General features: G+C 38.7%; 1 protein-coding gene across 1 annotated transcript; it reads right to left on the bottom strand.

The window, feature by feature from the left end:
• Positions 1-4,642: 4,642 nt before the first annotated feature.
• LOC119913425 (G-protein coupled receptor 4-like) lies at positions 4,643-6,920 on the bottom strand (the record flags this gene model as incomplete). The annotated part of the gene is made up of 3 exons (XM_038732852.1): positions 6,750-6,920; positions 5,227-5,414; positions 4,643-5,117 (listed from the first exon to the last, which is right to left on the bottom strand). Coding segments are annotated over exons 1-3 (834 nt in total), but the record flags the coding sequence as incomplete, so codon positions are not given.
• Between the last annotated feature and the right edge of the window lie 6,230 nt (positions 6,921-13,150).

Genomic DNA, 13,150 nt, shown 5'->3' with positions numbered 1-13,150 from the left:
TGAACCCTGCTCCTGCAAAATGCAACAACACTGCTGCTGCGCGATCCAGCTAAGATTAAAATTACAGGACTGATTGTCTTTAAATAGATTACAATTTTCCTTTACTTAAAAGAGGAGAAATACCATATCCACAATTAAAGTCCTCAAAATTCTAGTCAAGTAAAAGGTATAAAAGTTTTCCATAGTGAATGTACTTAAGTATCAAAAGTAAAAGTGCTTATTCTGTATGACAGATACATGTTGTATCTCACTTCTTGCGTGCATTCGGTCCTTAATGAATTAATCTCTAAACATCATGTCAAAGTATTGGTTGTTCCAGTTACGCTGGCTGTGACTACCTTAACAAATTGGAAAACATGACATTTAAAGGTGCATTATTTTCAATATTTATTCATTTTATTTTTCTCAGTAACTTGTAACAGATAATTAACAATAAATACAATAAGGATTTGATATTAAGGGGAGTAAAAGTACAAACCCCCATAAAAAGAAAATACTCAACCTCAACATTTGGCGTAAGTAAAGTACTGGAGTAAAATAACCCTTAAGTGCGATCACTGACAAAACTAGAGATCTCATCTTTTGATCAGAGTAAGACAGAGATTAGTTTTTTGCTCCAATGTGAGAAAACTGAGACATATTTGAGAAGAATCATGAGATCCCAGGAGTCATAGCTGAGTTTTCTTTGAGCTCTTTCTCTGATCTCATGGTCCAACGTTCAGGAGACTTAAATTAGACTTATTTAAGATCAGTTAGAGATCTCTTGTTTTGGTCAGAGTCAGATATAAATGAGATTTTATATGGTTGTTTCTCCTGAGATGAATTTGAGAAGTAGGAGAAAAGGCCTTTGGTCTCACTTTGGTATTAAAAGCAGCTCATTTCTGTCTAGGAGAAAAGAAACAACTATGAGATCCCATCTTGGATTTTGCTTTCCTATGGGATTACCTCAAAAACAGCTTAGCATATAGTAATTTTATTTCAATTATTTAAAAATTTTGAACCTTCAATTGATCTGCATCTTTGCTCCAATGGTTTTCTTCTCCAAAAATGTAAAATTTTGTAACAGTATCTAAATTTTCTAAAAATCCTATTTTGGAGAGAAAGCTTATGTCCATCCCCGCAGATGCCTCACAGTGTCCACTGCATACCTTTTTCAGACCACGAACAGTGACATGAAATATCTGCCCTTGACCCACAAAAAGCATCAAACATGCTGAAAAGGAAAACTTACTGTTAAAAGAGTGAAAGCTGTTCGATGACAGCCTCAAAGGCACAGAGTTTGCTAATCTGTCAGTTAACAGATGGTGTCAGTGATCCCCTGCTGCAGCTTCCTCTTTCACTCAAACGTTTGACAGACTAAAGCAAGTAGGCTTAAACACCCCAATGTTACTCATTCATACGTCTCTTAGGACAGAATGACTAAATGTGTAAGTTACTGTAAATTACAAGAGATACTCATGTCGAACTGGTGCAGATACAAGTCTTATCTACTTCTCAGGCCCACTGGACAATGTTTTATACAGTGTTAAATTTACTGAAGATGGTTGATGAGAGCAAGACATTCGTTTGCCTGTTAACCTACACATCTAAGTATGAAAGCCGGGGATCAGAAAGGGATCAGTGGACCAACCAAACGGATATTTCTTGCTGAGGAGAAAGAAGTTACATATGTGAGCTCTGAATGAAGGTGAGATTAATAAATTGAGGTTATAAGCAAAGGCAGTAGTGCTTTATAACATTACATTCAGTAAAGTAAAAAGTAAAGTAAGTTAGCTAGTGTTAGCTACCTAACATTAGCAACAATCCCCAGCCTTCATTTTTCTGGATTTGTTTTGGGTTTTGTAAAGTAAACATATTGTACTTCTCTGAACCTCTCTTAGTAGTGATTACTATCACTGTTACAAGTGCCCCATGAAGAGCGTTTGACCATATCTTGGAAAAAGTCAGCAAAAAAAAAAAAAGACGACTCCTTTTGTATAGGAGTCAATGGAGCACTGTCCTGACAGTGTCTGGCCTCAGTTAGAGCAAGTCCTATACTGTGCTGTGATTGGTCAGCTTGCATATTCGGGGCATGGCTTAGCAAAGGGTGAATTAAGTGTACATATACATATTTGAATAAGGGATGGTGCGAGATCTTATTTCAAATGAATGATGAGTATCATCATATCAAGGTCACTTGCCTGCTTTTCACTTCATCTTCCAAAATGCAGTTTGCTAGTTTACAAAGTGTCACCTGCAGAGAGCCAAGGTATCTAAAGAAACAGGCTGACAGTTTGGGAAATCAGAAATACTTAATTGATCCCGAGGAAATTCTTGAATCTGCTTGTTATTGTCGGATCTCAGCTTATAATGAGCTTAAGTTAAAAAGGGGAAACATACAGTAGACTAACCTGTTACTTATTACTTAGTAGACTAACTTATAATGAAAAATATTGGTCTTATCTGTTGTCACACTTAATAATGTCTGCCGCAAATTAATATTTACTAAAAGTCTGAAAGGTTTTCCCCTAAAACTTAAAAACCATGACCTCAAAGCTTCTCAGGTGTATAGCGTAAAGAAAATCAAGAGTGACACTAGTGCTGACTGGATGTGGCAGGAAACGTATAGCTGATGACCTCAGTGATTAACGTCTAGACATATTCAGTGTGTTTTTTCCCCCCCTGGTTTAGTTGCATGATTAATATATATATAAACATAATTCTTTTGTATTGGCTAAATGTAACAATATTTTAAAGTAAAGTACTAAAGGTTTCTATATGTACAGTATTGTTTGTTTTCATGTGCTTTATGCTGCAATTGCTTGAGACTAGTTGTAGAAATGAGTCATTCATGCCGAAGTTGGTCCAAAAAAACACAGCACAGGACTCGCAGAAGCAGTGAACTGCAGGGTCTTAATAAAGAAAATAAGACAGGTCCCGAGACTGACCCCTGAGGCACACCATATTTAACTGAACAAAATGAAGAGACATAATCGTTCATGGAGAAACAGAACCTCCTTTGACAGATAAGATGAAAACCATTGTAAAGCTGTGACAGAAATCCCCACCTATTGCCTTAGTCTGTCAACAAGAATGTTGTGATCTAAGGACTAAGAACATGCCATCGTCAGCAGACATTACTCTGAAAAGACAAACGGATAAAGAATTTGTAACAGAAATATTATCCTGTGTTATCTAATTAATTTCCCCAGCTCCTGAGCCAGGAATTGAATTTAAAGTTTAAGTAATCAAAGTTATCTTCAGTCTCCATTCATGAAACGAATGTCCCCCAGAGGACAAAAGAGGTACAACATGCCATTGTTTTTAAATGTTTTCCTTATTATCCTGATAGATAGATAATCACTGTCTGTGTTTTATTGTTTAACTGATGCCATGTTTGAAATACTTCCTTTGTAAGAATGTTTAACAATATTATCCTGGAAATATTTAGTTAAGCTGTTCTTTCATCTGCTATGATCATTATGAAATGTTGAATCTTGAAATGTTTTGTTTGTTTAAAGTTATCAGACAGTTTAATATACGCAACTTTTGATTCAGAAAACAGCCAAGTTTATAATAAAAGCATTTATTTTGGTTCAAATTAACTTCCACTCCTCCCAACGACAAACAAAGTCGAAGGCCAGCCATGTGAGTTGGTTAGGTTACACCACAAGTAACACAGAGGACATCAACTAATGAACCAAGCCAGGCTAACGGCCCTGTCACTGCAATAGTTTACCATCAACCAGGAGCGGGACCCCGGGACAACCAGTTCTGATCACGGCAGTGGAGCGCACTAAGCTTGCCGAAAGGGTGTGAACACAACGAACCAAACGGCCACCGGACGGTGGGGAAACAAGAAGCAGTGAGACAAACAAACTACATTCTGTGGTTAAGCTCAGTTATCTCCATATAACCTGCGTCCATTCTTTCTCTTATTCCTTTAGAATCATATTTCTCTCCACAATAGCAAACTAATTCACATTGAACCCTATTACTTCTGTTCTATCTCCCATTGCTTGCATTTTGGTTGTTTAGACATTATTGTTTTATTTCCTTGATTTATTTAACCTCACTTTCTATTCACTTTAGTTAGCTAATAATTTTTTACTTTGATCACAGTAACCTGTGGGTGTACTGTTTAGCATCCAGGTCACTGGATGGAGAATTCACCCTTAGATTTGAGACTGACTGATTGATTAAACCTACTGATTTCAAATAATTGAACAATTAGTAACCTTTAACGAGTCTTTATGATAAAATTTCCAAATATTATTATTCATAATTTCATTAACAAAGTGTAGGATCACTACACCCCACACATCAAATCAAAGAAAGCTGCCTACCCTTCAAGCTGGATGGAAATCTTTTCTGTGGCTCACATCACGACATTTAGCTTGTGGCTTTTCGGTCTCAGCGAATAATGAGCTAAAGTTTAAAAATGGGAAACTTATAGTAGACTTTACTAACTTATATTGAAACAGATTGAAACATTCACAGTTGTATCTATTGGACTTCCAGAAAACTTACTTATTACGTGGTTTTATCCATATTGTATAGTTGTAACAGTTGTTGCAAAACTCCTCCTGTTTCCTCCCCTTTCTCTCTCTCTCTTTCTGCATGAAGCTGACTGTGGAAATGTTGTCATCATTCATACTGATGAACTGCTGATATCATTGCTGTCCATTCTGCAACAACACACAGAGGCCAAAAGCTTGTCTATGATCCCTTTCCTCATGAACACATACAGGACTAAGTCTGCAAGAGGAAGAAACATGAAAGACAGCTCGCTGAGGGTCTTGTCATAGTATATCCCCAGATACCAAATGATGGTGGGCAGGAACAGCAGCGTGTAAATAAGCAGCACCAGAACCAAAATTCCCACAATTCTTCGTTTTTCATCAGAGGGGACCGAGACGGAAGCAGACAGGGCTCTGAGGGCCCCAACCAGGAAGAATATGAACAGTGGGAAGGGAAGGAGGAGGAGGACAGCGAAGATGTGGGCCACATATACACGCCAGAAATACAAAGTGAGGAAATATACAAGAGGAATGCCCCAGACCAAGACACAGACCACCACAGAGCTCTTGATGGTTCGTCTGCAGCGGTACCACAGCGGGTGGGCGATGACCAAATACCTGTAATACAAGATGGACACAAAGTCTTTGAGGAGCTTCAGAGTTATAAACTAATATAATGTTCAGACACAGAAGGAGCTCCACACATACTGGATAGACAGACAGATACCTTTCCAGGGCGACGCAGACCATGAAGCCAACACTGGCAATCAGACCGAGGTAGAAAATATACTTGACAATGTCAGATGTCTTCACATTCTCAGGTTTTGCAGCTTCAACGATCATGTAGCAGAGCTGAAGGAGGTCGGTAATGAGAAGGTTGATGACGTAGATCGGAGCAACATGATCACTTCTCACCTGCAGGTAAAAGTCAACAAGCAGTTGGAAACATGTTGTGAAGTCCACCTCCTCCCAAATCTGTCATCTTGCTCTGCACAGCAGCTGCAGTCAGAGCCATTTCTGACTTTTTCATCCAACAGAAATCTCAGATATGACACTGGCAAGACTAAGAGCCAGATTTCCTGCAGCTTCTGCAGCAGTTTTTCAGCCACAGATATGAAGCATTCTGGCTCAAACACATGAGCTGGATTTATCTTTGTTTTACGCTTTGTTTGGGGGTGAAGGGGAGTGGTAATGAAGTGTTTCCCATATCATAATTATCAACACTGACTGCAACATATTGATTGTCTTTGTTTTCTTTCTTATTTATTTATTTTTTTTATGGCATCTTGTCTTGCTCAGGAACACATTGGTGTCTCAGAGTGGATTCGAAGCCGGGTCTCTCACACCAAAGGCATGTGTCTTACCCACTGCACCATTACCACCTCTCTGCCACACAAAGTGAGAAATATCAACACCATCTCCAGCTCCACCTGCTCTGAGCTGCTCGACCTGCTGCTCTTCCTCTCTCTCTCTCTCAATCGTAGACTGTAAGTGGATGTAGTCATCGTGACGTCACCCGTTTGTGAACCGCCGTTTTGAAGCCTCGAGTTTGGCCGATAGGGCGCCGCCATGTTGAGTTTTTGCAACCAGCAGCACCGGACGTGACTAAATTTGGACGAGACAGCGGAGCTAACAGCCGTGTGCGCAGCTAGCTAGCTTGCTTAGCTAGGTGCATCTATAACTCACGTTAACTGTCTTTTTAACAGGGCTGATAGCTTTTTCAACGGCGCTGGTTCATGGGTACGAGTCATTGTAGCCTGATTGAAAAGTCGCCATGTTAACGACTTATCAATCACATATAATCCCGCCCTGAAGCATACTCTGCTTTATAGTCTATTTCCCTCTAAATGGGACCATAATTTACTAAATGAACATCATGTTATAATGAAGAAGACTTGAAACTAGCGACTGAGACCATAAACTCATTAGGAAAGTGTTTCCTGAGGTGATAAATCAGCGGAGAAGTAGGGTCATTTGTAATGAGACCAGATTTCTTTTTGCTACGAGAAGAGTCGCCCCCTGCTGACCGTTCGAAAGAATGCAGGTTTAAGGGACACTGCGTTCGCATCAGTTTGCTGACCGGAAGCTCCCGCTTGCTCCCAAGTGCAATATGTTGTATTTTACCTCTTTTTATTCACAATGTTGCTTACTAATGCCTTAATTATGCTCCTCATCATACTTCACAGACAGACTATATAACAGACACACGACACAGAATATTTAAATAACTCTCAGTCATTATCTACATACCATAGAATAAAGAGCATAGACAGCCACAAGGGTCAAAGGAAGGCCGATACCAATGATTGTACATGTAACCACATGTTTGATGAATGCAAGTTTTTTATATTCATAGGAGTTAAAGGTGAACTCGCTGTAATCATAGTTCTGTGAGGTGTTGTTAATGTAGAAATCTTCCATTCTTCAGAGTGAAACCTGTTGAGAGATCAGGTTATTAAAGGGAGCAGGTTTTTTAATATCTACATTACATTGTTCAGTGACATCACTAAAGCTGTGAGGTGAGATCACACAAATACAGTGTACCTGTAGTTTACCCACAATCATATCGAATCAAACACCGCTGTCTTTTCAGTTTTATATATTCAGAAAAAAGTTATTTACAACATTTACCTTTGAAAGCTGCGAGACTCCACCTGAATGAGTTCCCTACAGAAGTGTCTGATGTGTTGTCGTCTGCATTCACACAGTCCACAGTGAAAATGGTGAGTGATAACATGCAGTAGTTTCCTGTTAATCTGCACCTCCTCTTCTAAAGATCGTAAGAAAAAAAGTAGTCGAAAGCATTTAAATGATCTATGATGGACTTTTTGATTTAGTGCTTGTGGATGCATTATTCTGTTGTGGTCCTGACATGACTGCCTGCCTTCACCTCAGCTAAAAGAGAAGAGGACCTCAAGCAGTCTTGGTTCTGTATGTTTTCATGAGGAAAGGGGCTGCAGATGAACCGCTGACCTGCCTGTGTTCTCAGGGGTAGAGCAGCTATTTTATAAATGTGGGACGTGAGCACCTCAACACCCCACCTTTGGCCTCTGTTCCAGTCTCCACTACATCCCAAATAAAAATGAATTTCTACATTCTCTTCACCACAATATGCAGCTTCATATTAAAACATTCAACAGGTGGAACACGGGGTGACTTTTATTTTGAAGCAACACAGGAAATGCAATGTATTTCTCATCAGGGTCAGCGCTGATAGTGATTGTTCAATGAATGTATTCGGGCTCATTATGTTCGATGCCATGGCGCCAATGCTGTTTGACAGCAGCCTCTGAAGCCTGGGTCACTCTGCCCTGGGCTGCTAAGTGCTGGAGGTGACAATGTTTGAAAAGACAAATTGTTGTGAGTAAGACCAGGATCCTGGTGAGGCTCTGGCTGTGGAGAGCATGCTCTACATGGTATTCACAGAGCCCTGCCCACCAAACCCAAAAGAGGGTTTGGTGGGCAGGGCTTAGAGGAGCGATACAAGGGGCAGAGAGAGACGTGAAAGGTTTCGTATTGTATGTTTAATTGTTAACGACGGCTGCTTTAAAGTCACTGTTTAGCCTCACTACTTTTACTGCTTGTTTTAATGCTTGTACAATTCAGCCTGATCTAAATTAAATTAGAAGTTTTTTTCATCATAATTATCTTAAAAGGTGCTGTAGAATGGAAAACTGTTTACCTTTGCATAGTTGAATAACAAGGGTTCAGTACATGGAACTGACATACCATGAAGTTGAGGTGCATTTACCTCAGAAGTGGGAAGTCAGAGCTGCGATTTGACCGCAAGTCGGAAAATCTCGCTCAGCCAGTCTTTATTCACAACTAGCCCAATTATCCATTGTAACCAACGCCGCTTTATAAAAACGCAGTAAGCAGTATTTACATATACAAAACACAATAGCAATATGTCTACAGTCAGCAGTTGGACAGTTCTTTGTGTACGACAATATCTATGGGACGCAAATACACAGAAGTGCTAATAAACAGTATAAACTGTGAATAACTGTTGATACACGGAGCAGCCATCTTGGATCACAAAGTTAGAGGTAGTGTGTGGTTCTCCAGACTTTCTGAGTTGGAAATCGGACTTATGGGGGTGCCCCCTGTTGTTGGATTTCTGGCTCGGAACGTCGGGAGAAGTGCACCACGAAAAACAATGTTGGTACAGAAGGCAGCTAAATGTGCCAAACTAACCCACCTTTTCTGTGGTGGAGCAGTGATAGGTACAGTGGCAGTGTGCAGCGCCGGGCAGGCAATCACATTATGCATAGATAGGATTAGAAAATGGATCATTGTTACTTGTTACGTACTCTTCTGAGAAGAACTTCAAGAATAAATATGACATAACATATTTATTACTGAAGTTCTTCTCACGCATTTGTAGCTGTACAATCAGTACGAGCATAGGCAGGCTCTAGCACAGGGGAAGCTCAGTCATGGAGAGTTGAAGGTAAGGGCTTTTAATTGAAATGATATTTTTCGGAGAGGATGAGAGAGAGAAAGTATGAGAGGACAGCACAGCAATGCCACCTGAAGATAAAGCCCCTTTGATCTGATATGTGTCCTGTATCAAAATGATAGTTGTGAACCAAGTGAGGAGTAGCAGAATTTTGATTCAGATTGTAATTTATTTTCAGTTTTGTTCTAATTTATTTTACTGAACAGCACCCAGCACTTTTATTTTGTATGCTGTATTTATGATGATTTCATTTGACCTTTTATACAGTGTAGGTGTATCGCTTTATATGGACAAATCTTTTTGGAGCTACAAAGAAAATATTTACAATTATATATAAAGTGGATATTGCAAGGGCCATATTTTCCTGGTTAATGTCTGTTTGGCTTTGTTAGAGTCTGCCTTATGTCTTTGGTGCTAAAGTTGATTCCTGAAAGTTATATTTAACATTTTGAAGGTATTTTATTTTTCTATAATAAATGCTGACCAAATGTAACAGTGTGACATCTATACAGGACTTCAAAGCCACAGTACCTGAATTATTTTGAGACTGGAGAAGTCATTATTTTCAGATGAATTTGGGGAAAACGCTTGAAGCATTTGTTGCGTTGAGCTATTTCAATTGCTTTTGTTTGATTACTTCATTGCAAACAGCTGAAAGTCTGTACATTTTGACAATAAACCTGATTTGCAGTGGGGGTTGAATAATTTTGATTGCGTAGCTAAGCATAGATAATACAGACATTTGATACTGTGTGAAGGTTTTTTAGAGAAGTGTAAAATGCTACATAAAAATGCTGGATTTAATTTTTTGCTAATGCTCAATGTTATTTTCATTGGCTATAATTTCAGAGACTATTCTTTTTTGAGGCAAATGTAGGAGGCATACACACAAATTGTAAATACTGTAGCAGGTGCAGCATTTGTAGTCAAACATTTGATAATTAGGTAAAAACAACATATTTGAAATGCTGTTGAAATATTGGCTGGTCTGTAGAAAAATCTTATAATTGAGACAACTGCACATCTTTTTAACTGCAAATCACCAACACATCCCTCTTAATTTTCATTGTGCACATTACTTTTTATATTAAGATTAGAGCCACACAATTTATAAGAGAAATCCTCTGTAAATGTACTTATTTTATAACCCCAGTAACAAAGTTAATCTTACACACCACTGTTTCCCTAAAACATACAAACCATAACCTCAAAGACAGATCAGATCTCGTATATATATATTGCGTAATGAAAAACAAGTAAAGGTGACAGTGCTTGCATCATGTAGCAGGAAGCATATAGATGATAAGCCCAGTGACTAACAGTCTTCCTCTTTATGGAAGTTCATATATATATATATACACACACACACACACACACAGTATTTAGTATGGGTCTTTTACCTGGTTTAATTGCACGAAAACATAATTCTTTTGCACTGGCAAATGTAGAAATCCTCATTTACAAAGTAAAAGTTTCTATATGTTTGTAATGTCTGCGCAGTGGCAGCTCAAAGCCACAGGGTAGGTGACGGTCGTGTCCACGCCAGGAGGACAGTCAGGAAGCTCAAACGTCTTGTAGTAAAAGTCCCGGTACGTGCACACATGCTGATAAACATTGCTGAATGGGATCTTGATGACAGGGTCCTGGAGGGGAGTAAAAACAACAAGGGGAGTTAAATTCTAAAGAATAATGGCACAGAGCTATTAAGCTACACATCAAATGTAAGCTGGGGATCACTAGTCTATTACTGCAAGAACATTAGGAAGGGATTTGTTAATAAAAGAAAGAACAGGAGGAAAGATTCCAGCAGGCTGTTTTAAAGTACATATTGTACCTGACTATTGTTTTAAGACGGACTTGAAACATTGTGAACCTGCTTCAAAGCATAGTCTCTGGACCATCACAGCAGCAACCAGTCAGCTCAGATGGGTGAGATATTGCTAGAGACGCAGCATCCTGTCACACAGAGATAAGGGCCAAACCAAACTGCTTCCTGAAACTGTTGATAATAAAATTTATCATTTAATAATGGGCACTATTATTACTATGTGACAACATAAAATACAGCAGGTTAGTGCTGAATGCAGAGGATGCTCTCTAGTTTATTTTACAGCTTTAATAATTTGACCAGCGGCGTAGCACAAAATTCTGGGCCTGCAAACAACGATGCTTTCAGTTATTGCGCGGCGCACGCATCGTTTCCATTCCCAGAGTATGGACACTGATGGGGAAACACTTTTTCAAGCTGAAAGCCTACAGCCTAAATACGGAGGTCCGGGAACTCTGTGACCTCATAGCTGGTTACGGCCACGTGTACTGACCCACAAGTTGTTACACAAAGCTGAATTTCATTGACTAAAGAGACCGTAGTTATTTTAGGTCGCATTAATGTTCACTTGCTTACTTTGGAGAAGAGCAGATTGTGGTTACTGTGATGAATGTTAGTGTACATCTCAATTCTTGAAAGACTTCATGTACTCTAATGTGAGCTCAAACTTAGAACTTGTTAGCTTGGCATTTACTATTATTGACATGTTAATTATTATTTCCTTTTAAATTTCTGACTCTATTCTTTTTAGTCTCCAGAATTCCTGTTTAGTTAAATTTAATAATTTCACACCATCTTGAATGCCATGTGCACCAGTCTCTAGTGTTTCACTTTATAGAAATACAATATAAGTAAAATCCTTGACCACAGACAGGGTTTATGAAGGTTATTCCATGTTAAACTACCCCTGACCCTCTTTCCTGTACTACCCACAATACCTTGCCAATGCAGTGACCAATGCAGATGATTGATTCCACTGGGAAACATCGAGCCCCTGTTAACACATTAATTGTGATGGAATTTCTTGTCCTACATTACTGAAATGTTAGCATGCCTAATGTTTACTTACACATATCCCATTTAATAATAGCAAAACACACTTATTTTAGTGTGAGGCAGATTCTTTAAAATTATTTGACTTTGAGTACACCTGTTGATTTAATTACCTGTTGTTTAACAGATTAGTAAGTATTAGCTTCAATATTCAGCTTATAAACAAAGCACTGTTAAACTGCCACATATTTGAACAAAGTCTGGTGCGATATCATCACCATCATGATTCATGTAGTTCATATTTACGTATGTACGTGCTTCACCTGGGCAGACACAAGGCGGGATTCATGTATGTAATGAAACCTCATGTATCTAGTGAAACATTTTTCAATTGCTTGCTTGCTTTTCATTTTATCTTCCAAAAATTCTGTTTCCTAGTTTACAAAGTGTCACCTGCAGAAAGTCAAGGTATTTAAATAAAACATCTGACAGTTTGAGAAATCTGCTTGTTATTGTTGGATTGAATGGGCTAAAATTTAAAAAGGAGAAACACAGAGTGTACATGCAGTTTACAGACATGCAGGATGCCTCCCTGTTTACAGCAGGTCGGGCTTTAGGTTCATTTACACAATAGAGATTCGTTAACCAGCAGAGATGTTGTTGAAACTGCATTTGTCAGGTTTTAATTCACTGAGTTGGTCAACGACAGACATTCACACTTTTCTCTAGAAACTGATTTTTATTGGAATTCTAAAAATTTACAATTTCCTTTAAATTGACATATACTGTGGTTTAAGATTTCATCCATATTGGCAAGCACACAACAGCTGCTGCAAAATACCTGCTCTGAATCACATCACAGAAACTAGCATGCCTACCACTCAAACACCAAACATTAAACTTATATTTAGCTAAGTTAGGCCATTTATTTCAGAACCATTAGTTCAGAAATTCTCTTCACACCCCAACGGCAATAACTAAATCCAATGCTCTGTCACAAAAATGAAACAAAAATCTGTTTTTGTTGCTCTCGCAGGACTGTAATAAGTAAATGACCTACGTGTGCACTCACTTTGCATGAAATGTGTTTTGGGGGAGTGGCTCTGGAGGGAGGGGGAAGGATTTTTCAGTTGGATACTTTCAAAATAGAGCTCTCTCTTGCTGATGTCTACAGCGTTGAGTAAACAAGCTTAAAATAAAGATAAACAAACAATATATACTTTCCTGTTTGTACAAAAAATTTAAGCAAATACAATTTAAGGTAGACAAACATTAGTAAAGACACTTGAAAACTTAAAATGTCCCATTTCTGTCTAGTCTCTATATACACTTTCTATTCACCTCCATTTCTCCTCCTGTTTCCTCCCC

Source organism: Micropterus salmoides, unplaced genomic scaffold (genome assembly GCF_014851395.1).
Source record: "Micropterus salmoides isolate LMB-PRFRI ecotype aquatic unplaced genomic scaffold, ASM1485139v1 Ms_hic_scaffold_2, whole genome shotgun sequence".
NCBI lineage: Eukaryota > Metazoa > Chordata > Actinopteri > Centrarchiformes > Centrarchidae > Micropterus > Micropterus salmoides.
Note: the sequence above shows the minus strand (reverse complement) of the source record. Positions and strands in the feature narration are given on the sequence as shown.